The following is a 19,214-nucleotide window of genomic DNA, read 5'->3' as shown; positions in this document are numbered from 1 at the left end:
GTAACTGTGTGATTTCCATGAGTGCTCAAGGTTAAATCTTCCTTGAGCTGCATCATTCGTGTTCTTGATTTTCCAGTATAGAGACGGGTAAGTGTTGCCAAGCTTTATGAGATGTTTTGTATAAAGTAAGGAGTGGGGTGATAGTAGTAGAGGTGGAGGCAAGAATGGCATGGAGGATGAGTTTGTCTTGGTGAAGCTAGTGGGAGCTCATGGCTGTGGAGGCAGCAAAGTTGGTTTTATCAACAGCTGGAAATACTTTTGCACTAGTGACAAAGTCAATGAGATCATAACCAATGAGTAATGAGTAATGCCTTAAATTGAGCTCTCCACTGAGGAAAGGTGGAAGGGGTGAGTTTTTCATTAATGGTGGTGGCGGTATTGAGGGTGATGATGGGTGAATCAATGGTAGATGTAGAGATGGCAGCCATGTTGCAGAAGTTAAAAAAAAAATACTTGTTAGAGATCACAACTCTGATACCATAAAGAGGATGCAAAATGTTATGGTTGTTCTTATTATAAAAACACTCACTTGTCTTTATACATACTTTGTATCTTTATACAACCTAAGAGCATAAGTTTAGGAAATCAAAGATATGTAATGGAAAAAAAATGATCCTAAAATTATGGAATACACAAGATCTGATATTGGCATAAATGGTGACAGCTAGATTGGAGGTGTCACTGCTGTGATTGCTATGATCTCTTTAGTTTACTTAATAGTTATTGCCATCACACATGAAATCAATGGCAATACTAGTAAGTTATTTGTCTTTAGATCTACATCATTTGAAAAAAATAAAAATAATATCACTTTTGTAATTAGGTTTTAAACATGTTATTGACATCTAAACTAATTCGTTTTCAAAAAATTACTTTCATGTTTCTATAAATTTCTTGTGTCAATTATTTAAGATAAAAAAAAAAGTTAAGCATTTAATTTCAAATTTTATTTATTTAGTATTATTGGCATACTATTTAAAAAAATGATATGATTTTAGAGGTGCATTTAATAGAAAATTGAAACATTTATGAGACTAATTTAAATTAAGATAATTTTTTAATTTTTATAGAATTAGTAACCTTTTTCTTAAAAAAGAAGGGTTAAAAAGATGCATTAAATAGTGATAGCAACAATTGAAAAATATGTGGGGTACAATCAGTAGCGGAGACAGGAGGGCTGGCACGAGTCTTGACCCTTGCAAGGAAATGTTTTTTTTAGCCCCTTCTTTAACAATGTTTATAGTTTTAGTAGTAAAACAACTGAAATATTGGCCCTTCTCGAATAATTCATCTAATTTGACCCTTTTTAATTTTATTTTCCTATTTCGCCCCTGGGTACAATAATGATTAATTATTTAATTTCTTTTTTTATTAATTACACCTCTCTCAACAACTATCTCAAGACATGAGAACTCTAAAAAGAGAAAACCGGAGTTCGACCACCATGCTATATTTATGAAAAATTTATTCTTATGTGGCATTCTACGCATGTATGGTGTTTACATAAAGGCCTCGACGACGTATAAGTGATTGATAAACACCACTTATAATTATGCCTATACAGCTAATGAATAAAGTTTCTCTTAAAAATAATAATAAAAATATCAAATTCCATGCCCTTTTTCCTTTGTATTGATCGCTTTATATTTTATATTTTTAATGTTTTCGAATTATGATTTTTGTTATGATCTTACAAGATATTGTGAAAATTAAGGTTTGAGAAAAGCTGAACCGCAAAATGCTGCACGTGCCCTTTTATTTAGATCCAGTTTAAAAACACAATATAAATCATATTCATTAAAATTTTTAATATTTTTTTATTTAAAATAATTTTTTTATATTTTTAGATTATTTTGATATATTAATATTAAAAATAATTTTTTTAAAATAAAAATATATATTTTAATATATTTCTAAAAATATATATTTTAATTTATTATTATTATTACAATTTCAAACATATGGGAGTTTATGCTCAGGTAAAAGACATTAACGTTGCATGTGCCCTCCTATTTAGATTGATAAAAAACAAGTGGCTTACAACATAAGCACGCTTACAAGATGATACAATTCAGGTAAGGTTAAATTTAGATTATGATTTAAAATGTGCAACTATCTAATTTTACAGCAATAGTCATAATTCACAATTCGACCATTGATCGGGTTGAAATTTTACGTAGGGTCTCCTGACATGTTTTTCTACCTTAGATTAAAATTTTAGGTCTATCGGAGTTCGGTAAGGCATTGCAATAGGGGTCAATAGAGGTTGTACGAATTTTGTTATTTACTTCCTTTTAACTTATGGATTTTTTATTTAGCTAGAATTCTTTTCTTAAAAGGATGTGACAGTTTATTTTGGGAATATCCTAATTCTATAAGGATATTTAATGGACTGCAATATAATTTTCCAAGAGTGGTAAAGATTCATTAATGTTTCAAAATCATTTTCTTACAAGGATTCCTTATTTATCCTAGCTACAAAAAGAAAAGGAGACTTCAGAATTAATTCTACCTTCAGATCAAATTTCCTAGTTTATTGAGGACTTTTAAAGGGTGACAAATCTGATTTTAGCATATTTAAGATGATAATTTTCGGATTTTATTTGTTTTTTTTTTAATATTTTCTTCTTAGTCTTTGGGTTATTATTACTTATTTGGGTCAATTGTAAGTGGGCTTCATATAAGTCCACCTAAGGGCGGTCCATTAGGGTTTATTTAAGTCTAGAATTAGTATAAATAAAAGCATAACTAGATATGTAAGTTAGACAATTCAGATTAATAAAACTTCATGTTTGCCGCACTTTGTGTGTGTGGGTGTTGGTGAAATAATTCCCCTTTCATAGTTCTCTAAAGAACTAAAAAAACGACTTATTGAAGAAGAACTGTCTTCGTGGCATCATCTTTATACTTCTCGTTTGCGAATCAATATTCATTGGATGGGGGTTTTTGTTTCCAATAGTGCTGGTGTCTAAGTACAAGTTATTTTTGTGTCACACTCCTATCAAACCAGATTTACTTGGCTTTCAGAGAATTGATGTCTTTGCGAGTGGGTTGTATGACCACGTGATCACAAGGTTCGCATCACAAGATGCACTAGATAGCTAGATCTCCACTCTATAAATATATAGGCCTGGTTCGTTCTAATTCAAACCACTCTTCCCTAGCTACGCACTTCTTCTCTCTATATTTATTGTTTCTGTTTCCTTCTTTCATTTCATTTGTCAATGGAAAGTGGGCTTAAGGCATTGTGGGTGCTGTCTGCGGTGTTGCTGGTGTCAAACTGGCAACACTGGACTTATGGAAAGGCCGTACCTCAAGTTCCTTGCTACTTTGTCTTTGGAGATTCTCTCTTTGATAACGGAAACAACAACTACCTTGACAAATCAGCTAAAGTTAATTACCTTCCTTATGGGATAGACTTTGATACTGGGGCTACAGGAAGGTGCAGCAATGGTCTCAACATAGCTGACACCATCGGTCTGCAGTTTTCTCTCCTCTCTTATAATACAAAATATAGTGTGTTAGTTTTCTTTAATGGAAAATAAAAATGTTCTCACTAGATAGTTGTGACCGTTATATTAAATTACAATTAGAAATCTTGCCAATTCTGGTACTACTGTTTTTGTTGCTGAAAGATGACTTGCCTTAACCGATGTTAATATTATTATAATTTTTTTTTGTTTCAGCTGAACAATTAGGTTTCGACAGTTACATTACGGACTTTGGTGTCGGAGGTTGCACTAATTTTCTAGATGGTGTAAATTATGGATCTAATGGAGCTGGCATCCTTGATTCTACTGGCTCTCTTGCGGTGATTACTGATCATATGCCTCTCATAACTAAAACCTTGTATTATTCCGTATGAATTTTGCGTAATCTTGTATGCTTTGGCAACGCTAACTATTCATATGTTTCTTTTGTGTATGTGAAGGGAGAACTATTTACGATGAATGCTCAGTTATTTAATCACAACATCACGGTTTCACGAATTTCCAAAATCTTGGGAAGCGAGGAAGTTGCTAGGAAGTACTTGAGCCAATGCATCTATGTGTCTGATATGGGCCATAACGACTACCTCAACAATTATTTCTTGGACGACTACAATAGCAGCCAGTTATATACTCCTGAAGAATTTGCTCAACTTCTCATTGAAACTTATGAAACTCAGCTGGAGGTTAGTCCTACTTAATGTCTCTTGTAAAACAACAATTAATGTTTGACGCGATTGGAAACTAACAAAGACCCTTGCTGCCAGAAACTGTATTGCTCAGGAGCAAGAAAGATAGCTGTGTTAGGACTTATTCGGGTAGGATGTATGCCGCACAACATACAAAACCATCGCAATGACGTAGATGCATCTTCTTCATGTGTAGAAAAGTTCAACAGTGATGTTCAAATTTTCAACGACAAGCTTCCAACACTGCTACATAAACTTAATGAAAAGCATGCTGATGCTGTGTTTACCTACATAAACTCTTATGAAATTGATTCTGATGATCAGACAAATGCAGGTACGAATCCCCTCCCTCCCTTGCTCTCTCTCTCTCACGGCTGAAGACGACTTTTTTGTGAGACCAAAATTATTTTTTCTTGCTTGCAGGTTTTACACATACCCGTCAGAGCTGTTGCGAGGTAGCATCTGGTTCAGTCCCATGTACATCTCTCTCCGTCCCATGTAGCAACAGGAGTGACTATGTGTACTGGGACGGAGCCCATTTTACTGAAGCTAAAGCTTGGGCCTTTGGAAAAAGAGCATATAAAAGTCTGTCACAAAAGGATGCTCATCCATATGATATCAGCGAACTAGCTAAGCTGAAGCTTGATGATTCTGATGCTTACGATATCAACCATGCCCAGCTCTGATGGAGAAGACGATTGTCTAATAAGTAGTAAGAATAAGATATTGTGACTGTAAGAACAATGGAAAGACATATCTACTGTCTTTTCATAGCCTTTCACAATATAATTCCAATAAAATTTGCCTTTAGGCATTAGTCTAAAGAAGCAATAATAATTACTTAATCATTTGGATATCATACTTAAACTCCATTCATAGAAGGATTTATTCTTAAAGTATAGAAGTCGATTCGGAGATACTCTTGCCCTTAAAATTGAAAGACGGATACATACGTACTTGCATAAACCAAAACAACTTCATTTTTATATTTATATCTGTGAAATCTCGTATGTGGACATGATAGGTTTAAAGATCATGGCTTCTGCTGCTAGCTCTAATTAATGTCTCTACAAATTCCTATACTGATAACACAAAATCAAGGTCTCCAAATTGATGTGAAGTCTATCTCAACAAATTTCTAAACTGATTGTGTGCTGCATGACTTTGATATACTTTAAGCCCTTCTTAACTCCTTTTCCTCATGATTTTTTAAAAAAACCTATACTTCATTATACTGGGAGTGAGACGAGAGGAATTAAATCCTAACACAAATTAATATCCAAGTGTATAAATTAAAACTTCTTTTTTTATTATTTAATTTAGAACTCTTTTAGCTTTATTTATGATGTTTATATTATTATATAAACAACCAAACCAAAGAGAGTTGAGTATTCAGTATTGATTGAGTAATAAAAAATAAAATTTGTTTTCTTAATAGTAAAGAATAATTTTTTTTATAAAATCCTATATATATCTATATATATATATGATTGTTATATTATTTTTTTTGTGTATTTTTTGTTTGCGTCAAATTCTTACCATTATGGGATATAATATATTTTGGAGGCGCAAAATAAAACTATACCATGATAAACATGAATGTTTAAATAGTAATTTACCAATAAAAATTATTCCACTATGATACTATATGTAACGTATCAAATTTTTTTTTACGATTATCTAATATTAATTAATTAATTAATAAAATGGGAAAAATAGCCAGCAAGGAAGTGGCTTAAAATTTCATTTCCCTATTTCCTTCTCTATGTACATGATTTAAAGTATCGGATTTATAAGCCATACTTATACATTAGATTTGCATTAAACTCACTGCATAACCTCCATGGCCGGTTATCTGGATCCCTTTCAAACCAATGAACGTATTTGTTGAATATGACTCCAAATATAATCTACTTGCTGAAAGTTTGCGCTAGAGATGCTTATCTCCTAATTAAGTTCTTTCGATTGCAAGAACTTTCACCTCATTTGAATCTATACTTATACAGTAGATCTATTGGTTTTTCAAATGAAGCCGAATTCATTAATGAATCAAACTTTATTTTTTTATTTTTTTTACGAAGTCGAGATTTACTAAAGATGAGCAGTAGCCAGTAAGATGGTGGCCAAGACTGGAAATGGAAAAGCAATCTATGGTCAATTTATATAATCAGAATCTCTACATGTTAGAACATACACCAACAACAATCTTGTGACAGCAAGAGAGACACAGCAGAAACAATACTCTAGACCTAGAAATTAAACAGGGAATAAAAATCAAGTATGACATTCTTTAAACTCTTCTCTCCTGTTCTCAATTTCCTAGAATAGCTTTACTAGGCCATCTGCCAGTACATTTCTAATAACCAAAAAATATATATGTTTTTTACTCTATGTTTTCTAATAACCAGTACATTATTTTTATAATTTTAATATGTCTAATAAATTTTATAAATTAAATACTAAAAAAATAAAAATTTCAACATTCTATATTTTAATCCTTGCTTCTTGCTTTTTATGACAGATTTTTTATCAAGTTGGAGTTCCATAATGTTGAGTCAAGGTTGAGTGATTTGACAGTGTTGATGTGAAAGGGGTTATTGAAAATTCCCATCCTTCTATCTTATTTCCTATAGTACAATTATTTGAACTTTTAACTATGAGTTTCTTAAAATGGAATTTCGAGGGAGCTGGTCATATACATAAGCCTACATCTTTATGTTGAAGTGATGTTTTTGAGATTTAGTTTTGTTCAAGAGCTTTAATAATTTCTTAAATTAATGGCATTAGAGTTGTATTAATAAAAGTTTATACAAATATAGACTTTGGATCTCTAAGCTCACGTACGGAAAATACAGATTTTTATCTAAAGAAATAAAACCATTAAATTTGAGTGTTATAGCTTAGAAGTACCAAAACCTTAAAAAAATTCCTTGATTGTTTTTCATCAATAGCAAAAAGGATATTTTGATCTATTTATTTTTTCGCATCAAATCTAAATACAAATTATTTTAGAAACATATTTACGAATCTAAAAGTTAGTATCAAAGCCACAATGATAATACCTTTGTCTTAATATCGATGTTGATATATTTATCTAAGAATTCTTGTTCTCAAAGAAATTAAATAATTTACTTAATTATATTTTTCATGGATTTTTGTAGTTGTCAATTGATTTTTTAATTTTATCATATTCTATCTACCTTGAAGATTTTAGAAATAACCTTGGTTCCCAAATTAAATTAACGATTATCTTGACTTTATTTATGGCTTGAAATTTTAGTTTATGGTGGAATGAGCAGCTATAATTTCCATAAGAATGCCCACTAGCATAGGAATAAATTGAAAAACATTTGTTTCAAAAATAAACATTTGGGAGTTTTTTATTTTATAGGTGTTGTCGTAATCTAATTTTAAAACCCCTAAATGTTTTTTTTATAAAAAAACATATTTTTTATTAAAAAAAAAAAAAAAATTTAATCCAAAAAAATCTTCAACACACAAGGAGATAAAAAATAAGTTCGAAAGTCAATTAGATAAAAATTAAAAGAATTAATTAAGTTGATAAACTTAATTAAACTTCTAAAAGGTTTTATGGATTTAGTTGAGTTGATGAACTTAATTAAACTTCTAATGGGTTTTATGGATTCAATTGAGGACTCAATTGAAGAAAAGACACAATTGAAACTTTGAAATGTCAAATTGGTGCCATCAAGGGTTCAATTGAAAGATATTTTAAGATTATAGGCTAATTGAGGGTCAAGTTAAAGAATTTCAAAACTAAGGACCAAAGTGCAAATATTATTTGAGTTCGGGGACTGAAATTAATCAAATCAAGAGTCAATTTAAGAGAAACTAAAAGTTTGATAGTTGAAAAGGATTAAATTATTTAATGTGAAAATTAAGGATCAGATTACAAAAAGCGCTCAAATCAAGGGATTTTAATCAAGGTTTTCAGGAAATTAAAAAATCTAAATTCTAGGGTTAAGATATGCGACATGTCACTCGATTATAACAAAGAGAATGAGTGATATGTCATCCAATCCCTGTTTAATATCTTCTTCAACAGAAAAAAGTTGATCAAGATGCCTTTTTTAGGCAAATAAATGTGGCATCTCTGACCACCTCAAGGGTTCTAACCATCATCACTCCATTGAGAAACATCTGCTCTACAAGGACCAATTATCTTCATCACATGTTTGTATCTTATTTGGCTCAATAAAATCAACATATTTTCCCTAATCATCCACCTCTACATTGGTAGATTCAATCTATTGAAGAGCTCATCTTCCAATCAATGAATATGGATTTCTAGACCTCTAAATCAAGTGTAGTTTGTTTCTAATAATAGATCTACATCCATTTTACAAGGTTTAGGTCTATCACAGATATGTTTATGGCTTAATGTTCACAATGAGTTTGAAAAAGAACCTAACCCAATCATTTGTGACTGAAGAAAAATTTACCATGATATAAAAGACTCCAAGGCTATTTTCTCATGTGTGATTTTGATTTACAAGACACCACCTATTTTAGAAAGGAAGGTTGTGGAAGAGAAATTATAAGATTCTTCCATTAAACTTCTTCGCAAAACCACCATGGTTTTGAAATTTCTAGTTTTGGATTGCTTATAAAAGGGCATTCGCTTTTGAGCATAGGGGAGGTTGATTTGGAGAGAAAGAAATCACATGGAGAAAATAAAAAGGAAACACAAAAGTATTGATAGAAAATACCTTAGAGTTGGTTAAAAGAAAAACTATAAGAATGGTGTGCTAAGATGAGAAAGAAAGAAGTAAGAGAAGCAAAAAACAAATTCTATAATAAAAAGAAATTAGAAATCCAGAGGAAAGCATAATACAATTTAGAGAAGGAATCAACTTTTCCCTTACAAGGTATATCTTCAACTTTGATGGGGTGTAGCTCAATGAGTACACAACCTTTTTTATTTGTCTTTTAAATTCATGTTTGAACATTCATTGTGCACCCACTATGATTGCTTTGCTAGTTTAATATGTCATAGATGTTTGTGCTTAGATAGTTAGTTATGCCATGATTTGGTATGCCTATGTATTTTCATGTTTTGTTTGATGCATAGGTTGATGTTTTAAGGTTGGTAATATAATGATAAAGGTAGTTTAAAAGACAACTTAGCATGTTTTATGTTTTAAGTTGATCATTTTACACTACCGGATTTAACAGTTTTACCAAAGAAAATTTATGTTAATATTTACACTCATGTTAATTTATGTTTATTACTTCGATATTCTTACACTTGGGAGAAGACATCAATCTTTTGATCGTATCACCAACCACAAATCTAAATTGAGATCTAGATAAGTCAACAGATCATCCTTGTATCTCTCTTTCAATCGATTGTTATATGTATCTTAGAAAAAAAAATTCATCATCAGAGTAAGGTGGTCTCACATGTCCCTCACCGCCTGTAAATACCAACCTCATGTCAACCAGGGGGAGAAAAACCAGGAAAAAATGAAGAATCCTTTTGCACTAGTTTCCTCTACCAGGGAGATCTCAGCTCCACCACAAAAAGCGCATGACCAGCCTCTTGTCCCAGACCTTGAAAATCCCAAAACCATCTTCCTAAAAGCCATAAAACCAGCCTTTCTTCCTCATCTTAGCAAACAACCCTTTTTTTAGCTACATCAGAGACCCCTCAACAATCATTGATTCCAGCAACTTCACCTCAAACTCCACAGCAAAAGTTACAAATCTCAACCCTAACAGTGTTTCCGTGACCAGCCTCAGGCATAGCAAAATCTACACTTCCTCTCCACAGTGACCAACCTCAGCCAACAACACCGTGAATAGTAGGAATCCCCTTCTCAGTCACGCCAACCTCTACATTAGGCCACCAGCAGCATTTCTCATCTGGTCAGGCAAGCCTTCTCATTTCCTTTCCTTTATTTTATTTTTTTCTTCTTTTGTTAAAAGCAAGCAGAGCATCAGTTTGAGTGAGGAAAAGCAATCTGCAGCTTACAACTCTCATTTATGAAGATGTATATTGGAAGACTAATAACACGTTGCTTATGACTAATGCTTTCTTCTATGAAGGTTGATGGCTGCCAATTTCATGGGCGTGTTCCTTTGGCAGGCAGTCACGTTGTGCCTCCGAATAAGCACGCTATTGACTCGTTGAAAACCAATCCTCTGAAATTGTTCATTATCTTCTTTAATTTGCTGTTATTGGCCAGGGATGACAGAAAAATCTGAAAAATTGATTAAACTAAAATAACCAAAAAAAAAATAACTAAAAAACCAAGCCGAGAAAAAAAAATAAATCAACCAATTAGAAAACCCAAAAAATTCCCGGTTCAATTCAGTTTCGGTTTCAAATGCTTGAAACCAACTGAACCGAATCGGTTCAACCATAACTCATTAACTCTGGAAAAAAAAAAAAAAGTTAATAAATAATCTCTAACCTAAAGGTCCTAAACCGTCGCCGCCGCCGCCCCTCCCCCTCCCCACAGCCTCTCATCATCTTTTCACAGCCCCCCCTACTTTTTTTTCTCCCTTTTTCTCTCTACAAGTTCGTCCTGCATCTTATCTTCTCCATCATATTCTCTTCTCTCCCTTGGCAACAAATTCATGAACTTCACCATTTACTTCAATCAAACTACATCACATTGGGCAAATCTATTTTCCTTTTAATCTTGAGCTCTCATTTGGATTTAACTCATTCATTATAGGCAGATATGTTTTCCTTTCTATCTTGATTGATCTCTCGTTTCTATTTTTCTTGATATTTTATAAGTTTTTTTTTGTTATTATGATATAATTTACAACTCTGGTTTTGCTTGTATTTTAACTAGAATTCCTGAACAACAAAAATCAAGATTTGCTTGTATTTTACGGGCAAATCTGCTTTCCTTTCATTATATCTTGGTCATGTAAATTGAAAGAAGTTCCTGAACAACAAAAACAAGATTTGCTTATATTTTATGGATAGATCTGTTTTCCTTTCAATTATGTCTTGGTCATGTAAATTGAATGAAGTTCCTAAACAACATAAGTGAAATTTGCTTTTCGGTTTTACTGATTTTTGAACAACAAAAACCAAGCCGAACTAAAATCAATCAGTTTCAGTTCAATTTTAAATTTTTAAAAATAATAATATTGATTTGGTTAATTTTTTCATGTAAAAACTAAACCGAAAATAATTACCTCTAATATTACCCAGTCCCTCCATTTTGCTTTTCTTGCATCAAAATCTTGAGTTTGTATTAAGGGAAACAAGATTAGTGTATATCTATTTGGGGGGGGGGGGGGGGGGGGGGAGAGCCAAAGAGTAGGCTGAAGAGTCATTTATTCAACACCAAAACCATACAAAAAATGCATTAGCCCTCTGAATTGAACGTCTAAATAGACAAGAAAGAGGATAGTAGGTGTGCTGACAAAATTTCTGCACCCTCAAAAAACTTGCAGATGCATTATTTAAGAAAAAATTGAGACAAAGGTTTGTCCTTGAACACCTTCATATTTTTAAACCTGAATGAATGGCTACAACTCCCCCAACGAGATTCTCATACTCAACCTTCTGAAATCCTGCATCTGCAATCATCGAAGCAAATTTCTCCTGCATTCATCACTTGCAATAAGTCATTAAGTATACCAGACAAAGGTACACACACAATTAAACCCAGGTTATCAGCGAGCACATGCAATATAAGCTCCTAGATAGTCCATTGTCCTCATGCCTCCCTCCCCTCTCTCCTCTCTCAGCTAAGGTAATTTAATTCCAATCAGTTAACTCACAGGGATTCACACATAGGGTTCAAATTTATCAGTTGCAGATTACTGAGCAGAAAATATCTTTCAAAGTGCACAACTAATGAATCTAATATAAGGCTTACATTTTCTTCAAATGATACTTTATATAGTCTAATTAGAGGGGGGGGGAATATATATATATATATATATATAGTTAGATGCACTGTTTCAGATAAAAATACATGCCGATAACACATTACTGGCAGTTCAATGTAATAAATATGAGTTGATTCTTTTCTTTCTTTTAGTAAAAGAAATGAATTTATAACCTTGAGCCATGTACAATGATCATTAAAACACTCTTGCATGCCATATTAAAATCATATTCTATCTTGTGCATATTCACATTTGGAATATGCAAAAAGCAATAATCCATGTAACCATGTAAGGTTGCTATAAAAATATCTAGTTTCCACATTCAAGGATAAGGCGTTCACTTGCATACACAAAATACACCAGTTGTTTTAATTTTTATTTTATATCTTATTTTCAGAAAAAGGCTCCGCTGAAGTATGTATTGGGATATAGAAAACTTCAATTCCTTGATTGAGTTATCGCAGTATATGTAACATCCAGGGTTCTACAAAGGCACCACACTATAGTGTGGACTCAATTTCTTAGCTTCTAAGATACTTCGGCAAAATTGTGGTAATATTTGCAAAAGTACATAGGACAAAATTATGACCTGTGGAGGAAAACGACGTATGCTCTCAACTAAGTACTGATAAGAATCCCGATCACCTGCAACTAGCTCTCCCACAGCTGGAATGACTGAGAATGAATAGTAATCATATCTGCAAGAAAAAGGAACATTCTTGAAACAGGATAGATGATGCAGTGTTCTGAAAAATATGAGGAAAAAAAACAAATTGAAGTGGAAAGAAAGCTAAGCTTCACTAAGATTAGCTGGGACAGTGGAAGTCATCTGCAATCCATAGAATAAAGCTTGAGCAGTGAGCATATATCTTTTTCTTGCTACAAACAATCATAAAGTCTTCCATGTGAGTGCTTTCCACATGCCAGAGCATGCAAGGATTGAAAACTAATCAGCAAAATTTCAACCACTCAAATTCAAGTGAAACAGCAAGGTCTTCTTAACAATTCAAAGTTCATGTAATTAGTAAAAGCTAATTTATTTCAGGATCTACATGCTATTGTTGTTTTGTTTGTATTGCAACATCAGCATAATGTTAATCTGGTTCAATCACAGTATTTGCCACTTTTTGTACTTCGTCTTGCAACATCTACAGAACACTAATCTCCGTAGCCATGATGTTTTGACCATATTTTATTAAAGTTCATCATCTTCTCAATCAACATTATGCTCCCAGGTAACAATCTGTTTGCACCCTAGTGGGATTAATTGGTTAGGAAACAACAATTGTATGTAGACTAACAGCAGGTATGTAGTGCACAGAAAAATCAATTAGAGACAATAAAATAAATCAATCTACTCTTTATAAACTGTAGATTCATAATCAATACAAATATAAACGCCTATAATAATAGGAATATAGAAAAATGAATCCAGAACTTCAATGAGAAAGGTGGGTTATGGGAGCATGTGACTTGCATTATTGAATTCGATTTAGAACTAAGAAGTAATATTTCTCTGTCAATTTCACTTCATCACACCAAGGCCTTCGTCTCTATGATTGACTATTTTCTATGGAAAGAAAGAGGCTGGATAGTTAATATTCAATAAAGATGAAGAAACCATGTTATAGAGCTGGGTAAATTAGTAAACACCCTGAGGTATGGTGAACTTATTGTTACAACTCAAAACTTTGAAGATTTGCAAAATAAATAAATAAATAAATAAATAAATATATATATATATATATAGCATGATATTCTAAATGGATTTAAAAATACTACTTTGACAGTAACAATATTTTGGGCATAAAAGAGGGTTTTTATCTTATTTAATTGAACATGGAGGGGGGATTTTGTCATAACTTCAAACTTTTGGGTGGTGGCTATAGTTTCACCACACCTCATGGGAGTTATTGTAATTTATCCTTTTTTATTTAATTTGTAAAAAAAACATTTCACCACCTATACACTACCAGAAAGGAAAGACTGACCACTTCTGGCATAATTTATTGACTTGTCAATTTATTAAAATTGAGAAAAAATTAAACACAGGAAAAAGGATATTTTTTGTTGAAATAATGCCTAAAAATGATACTACAAGAAATGCTAACGTTTATCCTTTAATGTATGTAAGAAGGTGTACTCACAATTCTTTAAACACAGGAACTTCAACGTGGCTCAGTTCAAGGCAAAGAAATCTTCCTCCGTGTTTTAATACCCTAGTAAAATAACAGATGAAGCTTGCATGAAACATTAATGTATATAACACAAGCTGGAAAATTTCTGAAGAAAGAAAGGGGACCATATAACAGAAGAATAGCCTGCTGATCATACATATCGAAAGAGAAGACATTTACTAATTGAATGGAAAACACATAACAACTAGCACAAATACACCATAGTTTAGACTGAAACAAGACATTGTGTTAATAAATTCATAGTCATCATCTAAACGATTTTCTTGTTAGCTTCATGCTTCAACTCATATCTTTTAAAAACTCTCCATGCAGTCGTTGGGTCTCATAAAATTTAAACCTAATATTTAACTTTCTCACCACCTAATTCCACTTCTAATTGTCCTTATTTCAAATTCAACAGCAAACATTTAATGCAAGTACCTAACTTGGAGCAAACAAGGTCAGCTCTCGAAGTGGAAAACAAAAATTAGCTAGGAACCTCTACCCTCTCAGAATTTAAGCTGGTAGTGGATTCAGATCCCCTTTACTCAGACACTGATGAAGGTCTTATCCACAGTAGCACCATGATAACTCAAGTAACTTTCTTGACATATTGATCTTAATAATATGCATGTTCAGTGCTATTTTTGCAATTGTAACCAACAAATGTCATTGTTATATACATTTTCTTTGGAGAAAATATGTTATAAACATTGATTTTAGAAGATAAAGGCTACATTTCCTTTAATTCATAACAGTCCATCGGATCCTCTAACTAGATAAGCCATCCTTAAAAGCCTGTAACAGAGTAACTTGATATCGCATCAGTAGTGGTGAAATGATTATTTGTCATGGTTTAGTTTTACAACCTTAATGAGAGGATCGTTAGCTTGCTATTTATAATTTATGTCTAGAGGGTCTAATATAATTTGGGTGAATATGTCAACAGCAAGCCACAAAATTATGAGTAGAGGTTATGAGCATACCTATACGCTTCAGCAAGAACTTTCTCTATGTGTGTAACATTCCTAATTCCAAATGCTATTGTGTAGCCATCCATGGTATTATCTTCAAAACTCAAGGCTTCAGCATCTCCTTCCACCCATATGAGGGATTTGTCTTCTCCAAGACCTGCAAGCGTCAATTAAAAAAAAAAAAGGAAAGAAAACCATCACTCATCGAGAAATCGATATTAATAAACAGTAATTAGACCATCCATGGATTTCACTCAAGTCCTAATCCTTCCTGATTCATACCTCTCTCTATAGCCCGTTTTCTGCCAACATTTAACATGTTTGGGTTTATGTCACACACATGTATCTGTGTTTCTTCCTGTAAATGATCATTAATGGGATCTTGATTTGCTCTACGCTTGATACTACTTATACCATCCAGAATCCTGAAAGCAACATCTCCTGCAATTAAGAATTTCAAACTCAAGATCTTATAACTCATAAAAACTATGAGATAACAATGAAAAAACAACGAGAATAAGAAGATACCAATTATCAATTTTAGTTGAACAATTTGCTAGATAGAAGTAGAGCGTGCATATTTAAAAGGTGGATGTAAAGGTTATATGAAGAGGGTTTTCCAAGGATTTAATACTAGCAAAACTGAGACCAAAGGAAGACTTGGCATTTTGGTTTCTAGATTTGTATGGATAGAATCTGAATCAACTTGAGATGAAATGACGAACTTTAAGGGCTCTGGAGACATTATGTAAATTTGCAGCTGAACCAGTTAGCCACTTGCTTTTACACCATAGTTGAACAAGAGATTTGCGCAAGCAAGTCTTCTCACTATTAGTATTCTTTTGGGTGCTATGCAAAGGAAAGAGATGTATGGGCTCTGGAGACATTATCCTTGTAAATCAGATGGTTGTTTTTACACATGGCCACATGGTGTGGCTTCACCTCCCGATTTCTATTCATTAAAGCTTTTCTAATCAAATAAAGTGCTTTTATTTTCTTTATAACATGTCATAGTTTTATATCAGTACTCACCTGTTCCCCCAGCCACATCAAGATGCTTCATTCCAGGAAATGGATTCAGCATAGAAACCAGTCTAGAAAGCATCATAGAAAAGTAGCTAATGTCACCATGAACCCAGAGTGAAGTATACAACATAACAAGCAATCATTAAAAAATGCATCCTCAACGTATTCTGACCTGTCCTTCCATAACCTATGTAATCCACCACTCATTAAATCATTCATGAGATCATAATTTGAGGCCACACTGCTGAAAACATTACCAACCAGTTGACTTTTTTCTTCTTCTCGAACATGTTTGAATCCTGAAATGATTTTTTAAGAATGTCTAACGTGTTGTTAAGAGGGTTCGTTCAGGATGTTCAATTTAACGAGACAAATCAAAATGAAAACAAACAATTAGTAGTTCAAAGAAGGCAGACTAAAAAAGACACACTCAAGAAGAAGAGGAATCATATTACTCAAGAACCTACCAAAGCTAGTGGCATGTGAATGCAGTGGAGAAGTGGAAGACAGCATGGGCAAGAATTTGCTCCCCAGCTTCCTGCTAACCAATTTCAGCGCCATGTCTGCCACCCAGACCCACCCACACACACACAACATAAATATATATATTAGAAAAAAAAAATCAAATTCGTTCTTAGGATCATGGAGCCCAGTTGGATAATGTGTCAAATACGCAATGGTCAGAATGCTCTAGCTATAAAATTAAATCGCAATTGAGAAAATTAAACTAAGAAAAGAAAGGCAAAATGAAAGACAGAAAAAAAAATAAAAGAAAGCAAAGGGGTAAAACAAAATCTTTGCCCTCCAGATTTCATAATTATTTCTCTCAAATCTCTATCCAAATTGGGTTAAAGAAGAAAGAGGATGAAGAGAAAACAGAATAAATTACGTTCATTCATCATACCTTAATTCAACAGTGATTTCTGTACCAACTAATTTACAAACTTCTTCTTCTATTTCTTTGCTGATGATCTCTTTGGTTGTTTTTTGGGCTCAAAGTTAAAATTGTGAAGGCGGTGGTGTTTCGTTTCGTCTCGAAGAAAGTGTTTTCAGAATTCAAAATTAAGGTGTTTGGTGAATTTTTAAAGTATTGTTTTTTTTTTTTTTTGGAAAATATATTAAAATAAATGTTTTTATATTTTTTAATTTTAATATTAGGATATTAAAATTATTTAAAAATATTAAAAAAATATTAATTTAATGTTATTTCATGCCAAACACATTTTTAAAATATACCTAATCATAATTTTTCATATACTAAAATTATATGTTGTTATAAAATTCAATCTTATTTAACTTAATTTAAAGTTCAATTTATGACTCGAGAGGGTATATAATCAAAGATTTAAATTAATATATATATATATATATATATAACAATTATATTATAAAATACTTTAAAAAATATGGAAAAAGTAGTGTAGTTTTTTCGACGCCTTTTAACTTTTTCCATTATTATAATTATATTATTATTATTATATTATTATTATTATTCTATTTTATTATAACATATCCTAAAAAATAATGTAGCTATCTTTTTTTTTTGTTATTTTTCTTCTAATGAATTTTTTTTTAATTTAGTTTGTAAATGCTAAAAAAATTTTATTTAGTTATCAGATTTTCATGACACAGATCCCAGGTTTAATGGGTTAATCTAGTTTGACTAGTTAACCTGAAATTATTTTTCTTTTTAATTAATTTTTTTGTTTAGTTTAGTTTGATAATGTTAAATTTTTTTCTTTAATTATCAAATTTTCATAACACGTATCTCGGGTTTGACGGGTTAACTTGGTTTGACGAGCTAACTCAGTTAATTCTGGATAAACCCGTCAATTTTTTTTTTTCTATTTAGTTATCAAACTTTCATAACGTGGATCCCAAGTTTGACAGGTTAACCTTGTTAACCTAGTTTGAAAGGTTAACCCGGTTAATTTATATTTTTTTTTTTCTTTTTCTTCATTAGTTTTTTTTCTTCTTATTGGTTTTTTTTTCTTTGATTTTTTTTTTAATTAATCTATTTAATTATCACACTTTTATGACACAACCTTATGGCCAGACCCACATCCAATGCTCTTGGATCCGATGTTGCAGCTAGATTCACTTGAACTTAAGTCATGTAAGATTAATATTATTACCAATATTATAAATATTACTCTGGGGTCAAGCATTGTAACCAAACTTAAAACTCTTGGGTATAACTTTGCAAAAAAAACCCAACACTTTTAAATATTAATTTTTTTTTAATATTTTTTTATATTAAAAAAAATTAACTTGTAGTATCGCGCAGGTCATTTAACTAGCAAAACACTAAAAGATGTGGATTTTTAATTATGCAAACATCACTATTCATCATATCATATTTTATCTTTCAAAATTTTAGGAATCAAATTCAAGAGTGATTAAATCAAATGTTTAACTCTGTTATCTTTGGTTATTAAATTCTTTTTTCTTTTTAATTTGATTCTCATAAGTTAAGTTGTCATGTTTTGTTTTGGATTTATTTTGATTTACATGCTCCTGTGGATGTAAAATGTCATAAAATATTTTGATGTTAGATGAATGATTGATTTTACAAAATAAAATTTTAGGTTATTGTTTTAGAAAAAATAAAACAATAAGGACTAAAATTAACATAAAAATTCATTTTTCTAGTTGTTTTATTCAAAAGGTGTGACAAAATTCATTTTGATCCCCTTTTTTTATTTTTGTATTATGTTGTCTTTGTTGTTTTAGAATTTTATATTTCAGTTATAAAGTTTATTTTTATTATATTTTAGTTTATAGGCATTGAAAAAGGAGAGATAGTCATCAAAAAATGACAAAAGAAAGAGAAAAGATTTGCTTGACACATTATAACAAAAAAAAAAAAGATTTTGGTGTTAATAGATTTGTTTTTAAGAGGAGAGTTTAATGGAGGTAGTGTTACCCTTTGAACATGCTAAAAAAATATGTTAGAGTTCTTAAAAAGTTTTAAATACA

The 19,214-nt window shown here is 31.7% G+C and overlaps 2 protein-coding genes across 4 annotated transcripts; one reads left to right on the top strand and one right to left on the bottom strand.

The window, feature by feature from the left end:
- The first annotated feature begins 3,149 nt into the window (after window positions 1-3,149).
- On the top strand, window positions 3,150-5,031 carry LOC118051678 (GDSL esterase/lipase At5g45670). The gene is made up of 5 exons (XM_035062407.2): window positions 3,150-3,477; window positions 3,687-3,811; window positions 3,932-4,174; window positions 4,256-4,511; window positions 4,601-5,031. The coding sequence occupies exons 1-5, from the start codon at window positions 3,225-3,227 to the stop codon at window positions 4,861-4,863; spliced, it is 1,140 nt and encodes a 379-aa protein (XP_034918298.1). The 5' UTR covers window positions 3,150-3,224; the 3' UTR covers window positions 4,864-5,031.
- Window positions 5,032-11,481: 6,450 nt separating this feature from the next.
- LOC118051595 (2-methoxy-6-polyprenyl-1,4-benzoquinol methylase, mitochondrial) lies at window positions 11,482-17,300 on the bottom strand. 3 transcript variants are annotated; one of them, XM_035062268.2, is made up of 9 exons: window positions 17,140-17,300; window positions 16,703-16,798; window positions 16,408-16,534; window positions 16,242-16,303; window positions 15,492-15,650; window positions 15,222-15,366; window positions 14,206-14,277; window positions 12,648-12,756; window positions 11,482-11,768 (listed from the first exon to the last, which is right to left on the bottom strand). In XM_035062268.2, the coding sequence occupies exons 2-9, from the start codon at window positions 16,794-16,796 to the stop codon at window positions 11,667-11,669; spliced, it is 870 nt and encodes a 289-aa protein (XP_034918159.1). In that variant the 5' UTR covers window positions 16,797-16,798; window positions 17,140-17,300; the 3' UTR covers window positions 11,482-11,666. The 3 variants fall into 3 exon arrangements, with proteins under 3 accessions (XP_034918159.1, XP_073262195.1, XP_073262196.1); XM_073406094.1 differs by having other exon boundaries at window positions 11,482-11,743; XM_073406095.1 differs by lacking the exons at window positions 11,482-11,768; window positions 12,648-12,756 and adding an exon at window positions 12,763-13,301.
- Window positions 17,301-19,214: the final 1,914 nt, after the last annotated feature.

This window comes from Populus alba, chromosome 18, assembly GCF_005239225.2.
Source record: "Populus alba chromosome 18, ASM523922v2, whole genome shotgun sequence".
NCBI classification, from domain to species: Eukaryota; Viridiplantae; Streptophyta; class Magnoliopsida; order Malpighiales; family Salicaceae; genus Populus; species Populus alba.
Note: the sequence above shows the minus strand (reverse complement) of the source record. Positions and strands in the feature narration are given on the sequence as shown.

What these genes read in the sequence shown, in the direction of transcription:
- LOC118051595 (XM_035062268.2), bottom strand. Translation starts at nt 16,796, where the DNA reads ATGGCGCTGAAATTGGTTAGCAGGAAGCTGGGGAGCAAATTCTTGCCC. An exon ending in AAAACGGGCTATAGAGAGAG is followed by an intron (nt 15,367 to 15,491) that starts GTATGAATCAGG and finishes TGACGCTTGCAG; the next exon opens with GTCTTGGAGAAGACAAATCC. An exon ending in GTTCCTGTGTTTAAAGAATT is followed by an intron (nt 12,757 to 14,205) that starts GTGAGTACACCT and finishes TTTTTCTTGCAG; the next exon opens with ATATGATTACTATTCATTCT.
- LOC118051678 (XM_035062407.2), top strand. Translation starts at nt 3,225, where the DNA reads ATGGAAAGTGGGCTTAAGGCATTGTGGGTGCTGTCTGCGGTGTTGCTG. An exon ending in CAACATAGCTGACACCATCG is followed by an intron (nt 3,478 to 3,686) that starts GTCTGCAGTTTT and finishes TTTTTGTTTCAG; the next exon opens with CTGAACAATTAGGTTTCGAC. An exon ending in ATTCTACTGGCTCTCTTGCG is followed by an intron (nt 3,812 to 3,931) that starts GTGATTACTGAT and finishes GTGTATGTGAAG; the next exon opens with GGAGAACTATTTACGATGAA.